The 15,717-nt window shown below is 40.4% G+C and overlaps 1 protein-coding gene across 5 annotated transcripts; it reads right to left on the reverse strand.

Moving 5' to 3' along the window:
- Positions 1–338: 338 nt before the first annotated feature.
- On the reverse strand, positions 339–14,120 carry LOC109871028 (splicing factor U2AF 35 kDa subunit). Of its 5 annotated transcripts, XM_031806274.1 has the most exons (9): positions 14,000–14,060; positions 11,164–11,251; positions 5,519–5,585; positions 3,571–3,637; positions 2,585–2,634; positions 2,244–2,342; positions 1,964–2,097; positions 1,535–1,630; positions 339–1,379 (listed from the first exon to the last, which is right to left on the reverse strand). In XM_031806274.1, the coding sequence occupies exons 5-9, from the start codon at positions 2,612–2,614 to the stop codon at positions 1,238–1,240; spliced, it is 501 nt and encodes a 166-aa protein (XP_031662134.1). In that variant the 5' UTR covers positions 2,615–2,634; positions 3,571–3,637; positions 5,519–5,585; positions 11,164–11,251; positions 14,000–14,060; the 3' UTR covers positions 339–1,237. The 5 variants fall into 5 exon arrangements, with proteins under 5 accessions (XP_031662134.1, XP_020317377.1, XP_020317378.1 ...); XM_020461788.2 differs by lacking the exon at positions 5,519–5,585 and having other exon boundaries at positions 14,000–14,120; XM_020461789.2 differs by lacking the exon at positions 3,571–3,637 and having other exon boundaries at positions 14,000–14,120.
- Positions 14,121–15,717: the final 1,597 nt, after the last annotated feature.

A 15,717-nucleotide genomic window follows, 5' to 3' on the forward strand; every position in this document is an offset into this window, starting at 1 on the left:
AAAGACAACCATTACATAGGCCGCCTTCCTGTTATCAAACTTAACCATGATGTAGTGGCAATTACTGTCTAGGGTTCTCTGTACAGAGGTGAAGAGAGTGTTAAACCAATGGGATATTGTGTCATTGATAGGTGGAGTGCTTTGGAAATCAAGCCTGTAGTCCAACACTCACTGAACAAAGTTTTGGTTTCAGTTTGAAATAAAGTTGAGACTTTCAGACTTTGCATCCACCTCATGTTCACTTTCCATGTGAAATTCTGCATCTGGGGCAGTATTCTTGTCTCTGGCACTGTGCTTCTGTCAATTCTGAATGGAAACTACTTACACTACCAGTCAAATTTGGACACACTGATTGAAGGGTTTTCCTTTATTTGTACTATTTTCTACATTGTAGCATAATAGTGAAGACATCAAAACATTGAAATAACACATATGGAATCATGTAGTAACCAAAAAAGTATTAAACAAATCAAAATATATTTTAGATTCTTCAAAGTAAACACCCTTTGCCTTGACAGCTTTGCACACTCTTATCATTCTCATATTGAATGTAAGTACCCAGAAGAATTCTGTATTAAATGTGTTACTTCAACCACACTATGGCCTTGACTCCTCCCTCTCCAGCCAAGTCAATTTATCCAAAATTATAGGTCAACACAGTCAATAATATGTACTTGTAGACATAATCCAAACAGGCAAATGTTGGCATGGGAAACTGGAAAAAAAGAGGTATGATATGGTTATGGTTTAGGAGATAATCCTTCATATCTATGGCAACTGTCTTTTTGAGCCAAGTGAACACTCAGTTCACAGCTGAGCATGTTCTGTGTGAGAAATTAGCTGAGGGAGTCAAGTTACTGGGAGTCTATGGGAAGTATTTAAATTCCCTCACTTACAGTAAGCCCAGTCTAGAGCATGATGACTCAAGGCAAAAGTTACTCATAGCTGATCACTATAAAAACATTACTTTTTGTTTTCCAGAGTAACTATTTCAAAGAAATTTGTACAAATCATATAGTTTTTTTTATTGAAAAGAAAAGCGTTCCATTTCTTGAAAAAAACAAAACAAGGAAAAAAAAAAACATGTCCAACATCTTCCAATTAATGTCATTGGGACGCAATTATATGAAAGGGCCAAGGATGAATTGATAGGCTGCAATGGAGGCAAGGATAGAGGGATTTGGGGATGGATGGAGAGTGATAATGGAGAGGGATGGCTCTTTGGTAGATGCTCTGTTTAGAATCTTCCAGAGCGTTCTCGGTCTCTGGAGCGCCTTTTCTCGCGGTCGCGTCCACCACCTCCACCTCCACCTCCCCTTCCTCTGTCCCTTGAGCGCGAACGACGTTCCCTGGAACGGGAGCGAGAATGATGCCCCCCTCTGAGGAAGACGGAAAAAAAGGAGCTATGAGAACTTGAGAACTTTCCCCCTCAAACATACGTGAAAACTATCACGGCAGAAAGGTGCATTCCGGAGAACACTTGAAAGCAGCATAAGTTTTATGATTAGCGTTGACTCTCAGAGCCTGAGCTTACCCCCTCTTCCTGCGGCGTCCATATAGCTCCCTCCTCAGCTCCCTAGAGATGGGCTTCAGGTGCATGAAGTTACAGAAGCCTCCTCGAGTGCACTCCCTGTAGAGAGAGCGAGAATGCAGTCAGTGCACTCCCTGTAGAGAGAGCGAGAATGCAGTCAGTGCACTCCCTGTAGAGAGAGCGAGAATGCAGTCAGTGCACTCCCTGTAGAGAGAGCAAGAATGCAGTCAGTGCACTCCCTGTAGAGAGAGCAAGAATGCAGTCAGTGCACTCCCTGTAGAGAGAGCGAGAATGCAGTTAGTGCACTCCCTGTGGAGAGAGCGAGAATTCAGTTAGTGCACTAACTGATACAATGCATTTCTGTAGGTGTCACCATTAATGCAATGTTGAACTGAAAATGGTGTGCGTGTGGTCCAGTGGTGGAGTACTGACCCCATCTCGTACTGGCGGCAGCAGGCTTCTCTGAAGTCGGTAACGGGAGAGAGCTCGGCGTGGATGGGCTGACCGTTGAACCAGCGGTTATTCAGATCCATCACTGCCTTCTCCGCGTCTTCTTCACGACGGAACTACAGAGACCATCACCGAGTTAGTGTGTGTGCAAATGTAGGTTCTAATGAGGCTGAGAATGACAGTGTGATTGAATGAGAAGAGGAACGTGTTTTCGTCAAAAAATGTACACAAAACCCACCATTACACACAGTCAGTGACACACCTTCACATATACGTTTCCGACCAGATGGTCTCCCAGGTTATCGCACACGTTCATCTCCTCCACCTCTCCATACTTCTCCTCCATCTCTGTGAAGACCTCCTAAAGCAAGAGAAACCGAGGGAGAATGGGATTGACAGACAGAAGGGCGAATACACTGTTTTAAATGGATTTCAATTCAAAGTACATTTCCCACACATGCTCAAAATACATTTCTATTCTGTTTCAGTATATTGTACAATGATTCCCAAATGGGCTGTGTGGAGGGGGAAGAGAAGCAAGGTAGACCTGAATTGCATCATCCACACCATTCAAATGGGCGTACTACCGCATCACTGACTCACCTCAAAGAACTCGTCATAGTGCTCCTGCATCTCCACATCACTGACGGCACCTAGTGGCCACAGGGGAGAAACTCACACATCAGGGACCAGTCAACGTGTTACAGTAGGTGACATCAGCATTGTGGTTTCATAAACTACATGCACAGGATAAATATTTCTAACACCTAGGAGTCTGGACTACTATTAAAAATGTATTCAATCTAATAGTACACAGTCCAGGACAGATGAAATAAGGACGACAGCAAAGACAATACTGTCCGGAGGCAAAGGGTCAATGCGAAAAATACGCTCATTGTGCCTCTGCACACCAAGGACGACAATAAGCCTGGACATTTGACCTTTATGAGAGGACAGAGTCTTTTGAGACTAATTTTAGTTACATTCAGTGAGTGCTAAGTAGTAATGGTACGGTCTGGCATAGACAATACAGCCTTCAATTGATGCTAAGGAATGGGACTCACTGGGGCCCAAACACAATGTCAGTCATACTCAATTCACCAAAATCACACCCCATGTGTCATATCTCATTTTGTACAATAAAAACTAAAGATGTATCCTAAATTAGTTTGACCACCTGAGACAAGAGCAGGCTTACCCTCTAGAATATAATAGTGTTTTTTGTGTGAAGCTGTAACAATGATGAATAAAATGTTTTCCTAGAATACATGTTAGGTTTTGAATTAAAAGAAACATACTGTATGCATCAAAACATAATTTGGACTATTTCAGTTACACTGACTACATGGCACCAGAACGGTAGTATACATGGTCTGTTTTACGTAACATTAGTACCCGTTGTATTACATGTATATTACAGCACTAAAGGGCAGAGAATGTATATCACTGATCATGTTAAAGGGCTAAATCTTAACATGTCAGATAAAGAGGTCAGATGGCACCCCAAAGGGAAGTGTGGGCAAATGAAGAGAAAGATAAAATGATAACATTTTGTGCCACAGGTCCCTGTTAACAAGTGGGAAACTTACAGCGCAAACCATCGGCAGACTGGGCAGTGTTTTGAGGGTTACGGTAAATGTTCAAGAGGGCAATGGTCTGAAATACAAAATGTACATTTTTGAGATAGTTTCAGGCAGATTTCTAAAATGGTAGTTAAATAGGTGCATTTACTCCCATCCCCCTCCCTCAAAACTGTGTACTTGTGCCCCAACCAGGCCCAGAACAGGGTAGGAAGGGATGACTGAAAGAGGTTAAGATGATCCATGGGACTGGTCCACGCTGAAAGAGATGGAGCTGGAAGAAGTGAATGTCTCAGCATGACAATATTTGACTATGGAAAATTATGGTGGAAAATCCAATAGAACCGAAAATTTAGCCTCCCAAACATTACATACCAGGTCATGGAGGCTTGAAATGACCTCTAGAACTTGCTGAATCATAGGTGATTGGATGCCAAGATGTTTCTATTACTAGTTATCATTTCTTCCTTTTAATACATTTTTAAAAGTAACTTTTTGCCAGTCATTCTGAGTTTCTCAGCTGAGAAACAGAACAGTTACACATGACAGCAACAAGACCACAAACCCACGACTTACCTTAGAGGAAGAGAGTGGCAATGCATCAGCTCTGCTAGCCGGGGCTCAACATCAGGGTACCATTTACACATTTACAATATGGCTGATGACGTCTGAATCAGTCTAACATATAGGGGCGGCAGTATTGGAAGAGCAAAAACTAAAATCCCAAACTGTTCTGTGTCTAGACAGTAACTCATGTAGATGTGTTTGCTGTCTAACCAGGTTCTTCTCCAACCTTTTAATGCGAGTAGAAACATGTCGGATGAAAAAAAGCCCTGACAGGCCTGATGGAAACATTTTTCATTCAACTTTCCAAATGTCGACAAAACAAAACACGCTAGACAAGGTGGGATCTTTTTGAGTTGGTAAAATTAATGGGAGAAATGTTGGTGGAAACGCTTTTAAGCGCAAATATTGATATATGACATGTGGTCCTCCCACTATGACTCGTCGGTAAAGCATGCAGTTTATTAGACTACAGATGAAAGTTACGATGAACTTCACAGGGTGGTGAAAGTGCAAGGTGATGAGCTTGATGCTCCTTTCCAATAAATATTGAGGGTCTTGTTCTAGTGACATGATTATCGATACTTGGCTGCAGTCTGACAAAAATAATCTTGCTCTTTTGTCCATAATAATAATAAATGTAATCATGTAGGCTATACACGCACTCTAGCCAACAGTGCGCAGATAGCGCTGCTAGAGAGAACGTGCCAATACCAGAGTGGGCACACTGGCGATAACCCACGTTCTCTTGTGAGAAAACCATCAGTAGAGTTGAAAATGCAATGGAAACCAATTAAGCAGCAAACTTTTTTTTATGTTCACTCTCATCACGCAGCCTTTTATCTGCAACAGAAAAATATCTCATGGGGAAAAATGTGCACATCGTTTTATGCAGATTTTCGAATATTCCCATAAAATGTTGCCAATTGGATGGAAACCTAGCTATTCACAAACGCATGTTGGGCACTAGGGCAGGTGTATTGTCAGTCTTCTCTGAAAGCACCTGAAAAATACCTAAAGTCTGTCATCTGTGCATTATAACTGTTAGAAAACAGGTACTATGTGGAGATTTCCTGTGGATAATAGCTTTAAAGATCCAATGTGAATAGTGGGGATCAAGGCATTATTTTTTTGAGTCCTTTTCAATGTCACTATCAGAGCATGTCATTCTACACCTAGGCTTAGACCTCTGAATGGCAACGGATGAAAAAATATATTTATTCGATTGGCGATATACTAAAGTGTTGTGTTGTGGTACCCCCTGCTACCAGTGCTGAGACAGACCCTCCGAAGCCCTGCAGGAAGCCAGTGGAGACGCAGACCTAAAATCTGAGGAGGGGGAGAGAGCTAGAATGACCTGGTGGGCTGAGAGGACTGGACCGGAGGCACTTACAGTGGGAGCCGTCGGCCGTCTGCGCACTGTTTTGGGGGTTACGGTAGATGTTTTGAATCACGATGGTCTGCAGAGGGAAAAATCAAAAAATGGTTTATAAAAATACAAAAACTAAACCCTCCCCCCAAAAATAGGCTATATAGCTAACTAAAACAGACTTTATTTTTTAACCCACAGGTGGTGCTGAAGGTAGAGGACTGTTTGGCCCCTCTTGCTAAAATGTGGAAAGGTTTAATCAATAAAATAAGAAATCCCGATACCTAGAACCTATAGGGGGGGGGCGGACCAAATCCCGATACCTAGAACCTATAGGAGGGGGGGCGGACCAAATCCCGATACCTAGAACCTATAGGAGGGGGGGCAGACCAAATCCCGATACCTAGAACCTATAGGAGGGGGGGCAGACCAAATCCCGATACCTAGAACCTATAGGAGGGGGGGCAGACCAAATCCCGATACCTAGAACCTATAGGAGGGGGGCGGACCAAATCCCGATACCTAGAACCTATAGGAGGGGGGGCGGACCAAATCCCGATACCTAGAACCTATAGGAGGGGGGGCGGACCAAATCCCGATACCTAGAACCTATAGGAGGGGGGGCGGACCAAATCCCGATACCTAGAACCTATAGGAGGGGGGCGGACCAAATCCCGATACCTAGAACCTATAGAAGGGGGGCGGACCAAATCCCGATACCTAGAACCTATAGGAGGGGGGGCGGACCAAATCCCGATACCTAGAACCTATAGAAGGGGGGCGGACCAAATCCCGATACCTAGAACCTATAGAAGGGGGGCGGACCAAATCCCGATACCTAGAACCTATAGAAGGGGGGCGGACCAAATCCCGATACCTAGAACCTATAGAAGGGGGGCGGACCAAATCCCGAGACGTAGAACCTATAGAGGGTGGGCAGACAAAATCCCTGGATGTAGAGGAACCTTGAGTCTGTAGGAGGGGTAAGGGCAAAATAAAGCAGGAGTCCGTGCTTGACCGGTGGACACGCTGGGGAGTTTGTGTCTTTTCTCTGTCCCATGCAGGCAAGGCGAGCTGTAGGGAAACCTAGAGGAAGCCTAGATGTGCTATGTTCTAATAATCTGTTCAGTGAGAGAGATACATTTGACTTTGAGATGGGAACGGGCCACAGATAAATCCTACCACTTCAGACAACCCATTGCAGAGAGTAGGCCAACTGGTGGAAAAGTGCTAGCTATTGCAAAAGCTTGAGATTACTGTTGATAAAGAGGACTGAAATTATGTTTAGTGACTCGGTCATATTTAGTCGAACGCAGTCACAATATATTAATAGGAGGGAACGACGTAGGGGTGTGAAAGTTTAAACCAAAATTGGGATCATTAATGTTAAGGAAAAAAATGTCCAATAAAAATTGCAGTGTAGTTATCACAAAACATTTTCCATTGTATCGGCTAAAGACATGGGGAACGTTGAACAATTTAAATAAAACAAGAGAGAAAGAGGCAAACTTGAGTCGATTTTGGTGAATTTGGCATGCAAGAGATTACCAAGACATATACGTGTGTTTAGTCTTCGGTCTGTTGTGTATAGAATACCCTAGCCTATTCATTGACGATAGGCCCTGCTTTACTGAAGTTGCGAGACATTGCAAGCCAAGAAATTGCGAGATACAGCATTTGATTGCCAATAGATAAGCCTAGTGCACGGTTCTGACTTGTCTGCCTGGTGTCCGACCTGCCTATACGGTACCCCTCTCACTCTCCACCTAGCAGTTAAGAGCATTGGGCCAGTAACTGAAAGGTCGCTGGTTCGAATTCCTGAGCAGATTAGGTAAAAAAATAAAAAATTTGATGTGCCCGTGTACAGGCCACTTAACCCTAATTGCTCCAGTAAGTCGCTCTGTATCAGTGTGTCTGCTAAATGACCAAAATGCACATATTTGTGTTGTTGAAAGTGCATACATAAAAAAAAAAAATGTAAGTCTCATCTGTTCCAAAAATACTGAAACTTAAGAGTTGATTCTGCGTGACACTCAGAAATAGGCGTTCACGTGCAAGGAAACAAGGAATCAATTATTTTTGAGTCAACTGTCCACCACTACGCCATCATTGTTAATAGTTGGGGATACCAAGTGGGGTTGCACAACTGAATGGATTCAACCAAAATGTGCCGTCCAAATTTAACCCCTCGAGGTAGTATAGGTGCCATGCTTAACCATCTGAAAGGAACGCACCATAAGACCCAAACAGCAAAGCTGCATTGTGAATGCACATGGAATCTTCAGATTTTTTGTTGTTGTTGTCACATCCCTACAACAAGGGACATCAGGCACATGACTATGTCAATAATCCAGCCAAATGGTTTGAGCTCTGTCAAAAAAACTAAGAAGGATTGCCAACAACCTGGAGAGAATAGTGAAAACCCCACTCTAGGGTAGGGTCAGATCTAACAGAGGCTGGCCAGAGTAATTTGCAGTCTGTTCAAGCAGTCAACTTTCTGCATGGAATCTCTTGCAAAAGGCATGGCCAGCAATTTCAATGGAGATGCAGAGGCCATGTCACTGAATTACACTCCACTACATACACGTGTGTTGATAGTGATGCTAACATTTTTAATTTGGCTCTATATTCCAGCATGTTGGATTTGAGATCAAATGTTTCATATGAGGTGACAGTATAGAATCACCTTTTATTTTAGGGTATTTTTACACACATCGGATTTTCTGTTTAGAAATGAAAGCTCTTTATAGATCTAGTCCCCCCCATTTGAAGACGTAACAAATGTCACATAGTATTAAAGTAGTCAAAAGTTTAGTATTTGGTCGGTATTCCTTACACACAATGACATCAAGCTTGTGAATTGTTGGATGCAGTGTTGCCAACTTCGCGAGTATTCAGACCCCTCTAGTGAACATTTTCAAGAAAGCGACTAGCGACAAATGTAGAAAAATGTTCTGGTGTTATTGGAGACTTTTGGAGACTTAGTGCTTGCGTATCGTTCTTACTCTTCTCAACAAGCAGAGGGTGCAGCCGTGGGCCCCACCCCTGTCCAAAGCACTCACAGGCGGTCCTCGTGCTGCAGTCAGAGCAGGAGATGTTCACCCCTCCTCGTCCACACCGCAAATTAATCGCACATGCGGGAAGCTGCTGCTGGCTGATCCCGCCCTGGCTTACATTAAAATAAAATAAAAACTGAATTAGGGCAAGACTAGTTACCATAATGCTCTCACATTGCCATTGACAGTTTTTTCTATTGTCTATTTAGATTGTATACAATTTTTGTATTTTATGTTATGGTTCAAATGTTCATGTTTTTACTGTGACTTGTTGTAGGCCCCTAAGTGGACCATAAGATTATACACCAAACCAAATTAAGAAAACTTAAGCTAAAAAACTAAAATGTTTAATAAAAAACTAAAACTCCGCCAGTGTCTCTTTTGGGTCACTTTTGCAGGTCCCAAGCCCAGATAAAGGAGGGTTGAAATTGTGACATAAAAAAAATATATAAAAAGAATCGACAGAAGAAATTAAATTTGTAGTTCTAAACACATTTAGGGTGTTTTTACTCACTTTTTGTCTCTCCCACGACGTTATTCCTCTCTCCTACAGCGTCCATCACAATTACATGCACATGGCCAATTATGAAAATTAGGCGATGACGTCATTTGGCGACTTTTAGGACAGCCAATAGCTACTTTCCTTACTGAGGAGTTGGCAACACTGGTTGGATGCATTTTTTGGTTGAGTTTCAGATTATATTATGTCCAACGGGAAGTGAATGATGAATAATGTATTGTCATTTTGGAGTCACTTATAGTAAGTAAAAATAGATGTTAACACCTCAACATGAATGTGAATGCTACCACGATTACAGATAATCATGAACTAAATTGTGAATGGTGATGAGTGAGAAAGTTAGAGGGACAAAGATCATACAAACAATGCTGATATACCTCATTATTGGTAATGGTGAGAGGTTAGCATGCTTTGTTGTAGCCTCCAACTTTCTCACTCGTCATCATTCATGATTTTTCTTCATCGTGGCATTATCAAGATTATTTACTCAATGTTTCTGAACACTTCTAAATCACTTAGAATGATAAATTACTCCAGTCATCATTCAGTTCATATTGGGAAAAACAACCCCAAACAATCTGCAAATGCATCCAGAGTTTGTAAAGTCACAAGCTTGATGTAGCTAGACATTATGTGCTAGGAATACGGGAACCATATACTGAACTTTTGACTACTTTGGTACACTATAAGTGAAATTCCACCAAACACTTACGACATCTTCAAATGGGGGGGGGATCAGATATGTATGAAAATGCCATCAACATCCAAAATGCTGGAGTAGAGACAAATGTACAAAAACAGAAAACAGGGAGTGTAAGAGAGCGACTCATGGGACCCCCGGGTGAATCTAGCTCTCAAGTCAAGCTCTCCGGCTCTTTAGATATTTAAAATGTGACCAAGTGAAAGGGATGGAGGAGAGGATGACCTAGATTCAGGGCAGACATTTCCCTAAAAATTTGGGTTGTGACAATGCCAGTATCGCAATATATTAGATAAAAGATGAAAACAAAAGCAGAGCAACCTCTTTGGTCCTTTAAAAACCTGCTGTATGTAAAGTATTGTGTGCTATAGCTTGGGGGAAATGTTTTGTGTGACTCTGGATGACACCATAATGATGTTAGTTTCCAACCTTAGGGCTGTTTTCCTGAAGAAGTTCAAATCAGCTTTGTGATTTGTTTCCTTGCCACGACACTAGCGAGTATCGCAATACTGGTATCATCCTGGCCCTACTAAGATTAGGAATTATTTGTCCTATTGGCATTAGAAACCGTACATGTTAATTGATGATGGACTAGCTAGAGAAACGGTAAAGCAGGGAGACACTGTCGTTTGAGATGTTTTGTCTGGTATACTGAGACGCGGGATGCAAGAAATGCTTTGGATATTCAAAGAGAGGTCGCTGAACAGGCTTGGACCACCAAAAATGGAGGAAGTGTGTATATCGCTGTGTTTGTGTCAGTAGCATAGCTGCATAAAACACACTTCCTGTTTCATATATTTAGGACACTAACTTGAACAGTATTTAGTGATCTACATTCAAACTCATAACTGCCATCTTTTAGTAGTGTTATTATTCAAGAGGATTATTGACAAGCCCTTCTGTTTTCATCAAAGGGAATCAGCTGATGCACAATCAAGCCCACATACACAAGCACACATCCATCTCTCTGCTAGAATGAATCAAAATATATGTTAATGGGGGGAGAAAGGGTTATTCACACAACATTGAATAACACTCCAATTCAATGTTAATCAATTCCACTATTTTGTTTCACTATCTGAAAAACCAGTGCTGATAAACCTTTCCAATCTCTGATTAGAAGAACAAGGTAAACAAAGCATCAATCACTGGATCAAAGATAAACCAAAGATAATGGCCATTTTAATAATCTTGGTTAAACCAGAACTAAAATCTCACATAATTTGGTCATGCAGCATAGTTCCACGAGAGGTTACCATTTGTCAAACCAGCCCAGAGCATGACAACCACTTCATCTTGGCAGGAGAAGTTTTACACATGCTATTCCATTTCATGCAGCACATCTGGTAGAAGCAAACATTTTAAACAAGTTTGCTTTACTGAATTGACTTACCTGGCTGAAAGTTGGTTTATTATGTAATCTGGAGCATCGGTCACCATGGCGGCAGGCACCAATTTTAAAGTAGAAAGAACAGTTCACCCTGAAGGACGAGAAATAGCTAGCTAAACAGTCCTGAAATGCATAACTAGCTAGGTACATGAGTTCACACTCATGTACCCAGATGCAAAATAAATTAAATGTGCAACTTTCCATTAAGTGATCAAGTTTGGAAAACAGCAGCATGTTCAAAGTCAAATTGCATTGGATTTATCAAAGTCACATTAGCTAGCTAGAGCAGATAGTATAACTAGGACCGAGTTAAAGTTGGTTTACTATTCACACATTCGGACATTGACAATCAGACATTCGCCAAACGCCATTTAAAAATCAATAACTAATAAATTGATCGTCACAGAAACATAAAACTAGGTATGATTTACACTATAAATGTCTAGTATACTTTTACAACCTTTGCTTTGAGAAGAAATTACAGTTTTGATTTTATAGAAATACATAAAATGCCATTTAAAGCGGTATAAATCAATAACTAATTCACCATGTCACAAAAACATCAAACTAGGTATGATTTATTCTATAAAATGTCCCACATACATTTACAAACTTGGCTTTGAGTAGAAATTGCAGTTTTGATTTGATAGACATACAAAAAAATCTCAAATATTGCATTTAAAGATGAAGAAATCAATAACTAATTCAGTGATTGTCTCAGTAAGAAAAACAAATCACTTGCAATAACTATATGAAGTTAGACAATGTTTACAATCTTAAAGTGTATGCCAAATCAATGTCTGCATTTGTAGTGCAACAGTTCCACATTTTAAAGTAGTTACAAGGCACAACAGTCTTTTATATGCGTCTAATTTAAACAGCAAAGAGGTCCCATCCAATCATTATCTATTTTGGTTTTGTTGAAGTCCTTTGTCATCCCTAGACAAGCTGAATGGTACCATCTCTGGCACACAGCATTATATCTGCAGTATTATAAACATAAAACAGGGTTATCTTTATTTACAGGTAAATTACAGTTCTGGAATACCCAAATTCTGTTACATGCTTTTGCAATAAGGAACATTTTCAAATTGAATTGGATTTTTGTTCAATTGCTAAATTGACATGCATTTTTTATTTATTTATTTTTATTTTACCTTTATTTAACCAGGCAAGTCAGTTAAGAACAAATTCTTATTTTCAATGACGGCCTAGGAACAGTGGGTTAACTGCCTGTTCGGGGGCAGAACGACAGATTTGTACCTTGACCACAACCTTGACAAAAGCACGTTTACTTTCTTCTCCAACACTGTGTTTTTGTATTATTTAAACCAAATTGAGCATGTTTCATTATTTATTTGAAAGGTTGCTGGATAAAATCCCTGAGCTGACAAGGTAAAAATCTGTCCTTCTGCCCCCGAACAAGGTAGTTAACCCACTGTTCCCCAGTAGGCCGTCATTGTAAATAAGAATTTGTTCTTAACTGACTTGCCTAGTAAAATAAAGGTCAAATTTAAAAAAGGTTTTAAAAAAATAATGTCAGTCTTTGAAATCCAAATCAGTTTAAATCGTGACTTGTGCCAGATACGTGTGTACCTATTAAAGTGAATAACTGTCATAGTATGCATCTAGTGTCTCTCATAGTAGAATAATAAAATAAGAGTAATGATATTAGAACAGAGAAATAATACAAGGATAACCCTGATAGATGTTATGCATTTCTATCCAAACTGGAATTGCAAAGGTTGTAGAAGTATACTGGACATTCATAGAATAAATCATACATAGGTTTGATGATTGTCATAGTCAGTGAAAATGTTATTGATTTATATAGCTTTAAATGGCATTTTATAGATGTTAAGCATTTCTATCAAGTAAAAACTGGAATCTTTCCTCAAAACAAAGGCTGCAAAAGTATGCTAGACATTTATAGAATAAATCATACATAGTTTGATGACTGTGACAAATGGGTGAATAAGTTAATGATTTATACAGCTTTAAAATGGTCTTTTAAATATTGTATGCATTTCCTTCAAAACTGGATTTTTTAAATTCAAAACAGAAGATTGTTAAAGTATACTAGACATGAATAGAATAAAGTATATCTATTTTTTAGATGACAATTAATTCGTTTTTTTTAACCATTTTAAATGGCTTTTGGCTAATGTCTGCTGAATGTCCGAATGTGTGAATATAAAACCAACTTTACCTTGGTATAACTAGGGCCCATATCAGCTAACGTTAATATATTGTGAACGGCCTAGTTACCTTATTGTCTCAATTTATTTAACTTGGATACACAACATGGGCATCAGTGGAGGAATTTGGGACTTGGAGCTAGCGAACTAGTTATCGTTAGGTAGTTACTGAATGTATAGCCACAGATTAAATAAATAATTGGTACAGCTAGCCTAGCTGGCTAATTTGGCAAATAGAGAAAGTTGCCCAGGTCTCACACGAAATAATGCCCCAAGCCATGCCTAAATTGTCTTAACAGGTTAGCTAGCTAACTTCAGTAATATAGCTAATGCACATTTTAGAGAGGTGGGACTGACAAACTGCTCAGCGCACACACTCACAAAGATCCCTTATCCATCTATGCACACCATTGAGCTATAAAAGAACGGTCTGTGCATACGTTCAAACAACATATTACCCCATGCTAATGTTAGCTAGCTACACTAGACGCTAACACATTGACGTTTCACAACTTCTAATGCTGCATGATATATCATAGGTAAGTAGCCAAGACAGCCAAATGCAATGAGAAAGTTATCGTAGGCCTAAATCGTATGATTGTTTGACCAAATAAGCAAGCCTATAAGAACATTTTACTCACTTATCTTTCTCTGTACCGAAAATGGACGCCAGGTATTCCGCCATTTTCGATTATGTCGACTAAACCAAAGAGTGTAAAATGTGGACCACCGACAGAAAGGGTAACCCAGACACGTCAAATGGGCTATAAAGCTGAAGCATCCGTTTAGAACGTTTTCTCACCCCCAAATATGGTAGTGAGAGGAAGTCCAGTAGCGGGTAGTGGATGGAACTAGGCCAATATTCTGCCAATTTCCTCATAAATTAAACATCTGATCTCAATACATTTGTCTCTTCCCAAAACTATAATATATTACGAACACAGTGCACTAAGTTTTATGGACTTGAAGCTTTGCCAAAGTTTTTATTTTATTTTTTAAATTGCGTTGTCTAGGATTGCAAAGTCGAATGGAGTTTGTGCACACCCGAGCTTTTTTTTTTCATAACGGAAACATGTAAATATATGCTACAGGGCGCCAATAGGATCTCGCTAGTTCGTGCTTGGCCTTGCTTGTTCTGCCCACTATGCTTAATTTGCTCCCGCTGTAAAGGACACACATGAACTATCTTGGGTTATTTATAAATGTCTTTGGTGTGAATACACTTTTTACCCCACAAATTATACACTTCCGGTCTTGTTTGTGCACTGATTTTATACTACCAGAGAGCATAGAAAACCAACACTACACCCTGTACCAAACACTGACAGTTTACAACGTACATCAATCAAATGTATTTATAAAGCCCTTTTTACATCAGCCGATGTCACAAAGTGCTGTACAGAAACCCAGCCTAAAACCCCAAACAGCAAGCAATGCATCAATCAATAATGAATATTTTTGATGAACTTAATTTAAGTATCAAAAGCTTTAATAAATCTAGAATGGAAGAAGTGGAATAGTTGGCCCATCTTATCAGAAATTATCAGGGGAGCTCTGTTGCACATAGAAATCAAGGCTATCGTTAAACTTTGTAGGTAATCTTGATATGCCCCATAACTTGACTGGCCCTTTAACTTGATAACATACAAACACTGAAATTGGCTTATAACTGTAATATATTGTGAGATTGATTGATTGATGTACGTGAAGAGGGCACAACAAAGTCTTTCCCCCTCAGGAAACTAAAAAGATTTGGCATGGGTCCTGAGATCCTCAAAAGGTTTTACATTTGCACCATCGAGAGCATCCTGACGGGTTGCATCACTGCCTGGTATGGCAACTGCTTGGCCTCCGACCGCAAGGCACTACAGAGGGTAGTGAGTACGGCCCAGTATATCACTGGGTCCAAGCTTTCTGCCATCCAGGACCTCTATACCAGACGGTGTCAGAGGAAGGCCCTAAAAATTCTCAAAGACTCCAGCCACCCTAGTCATAGACCGTTCTCTCTGCTACCGCACAGCAAGCGGTACCGGAGCGGTCCAAGAGGCTTCTAAACAGTTTCACAGCTTCTACCCCTAAGCCATAAGACTCCTGAACAGCTAAGGGGGAAGATGCATTGTCATGCCCTCTTCACAACTGTTACGGTGTGTTTGGATCATGATAGGGCCTTAGTGATGTTGACACAGAGGAACTTGAAGCTCTCAAAACCGCTCCACTACAACTGCACTGTCCAATTTACAGTAGCTGTTACAGTGAAATAATACCATGCTATTGTTTGGGGAGAGTGCACAATTTTGAACATGAAAAGTTATTAATAAACAAATTAGGCATATTTGGGCAGTCTTGATACAAAATATTG

Source organism: Oncorhynchus kisutch, linkage group LG26 (genome assembly GCF_002021735.2).
Source record: "Oncorhynchus kisutch isolate 150728-3 linkage group LG26, Okis_V2, whole genome shotgun sequence".
NCBI classification, from domain to species: domain Eukaryota; kingdom Metazoa; phylum Chordata; class Actinopteri; order Salmoniformes; family Salmonidae; genus Oncorhynchus; species Oncorhynchus kisutch.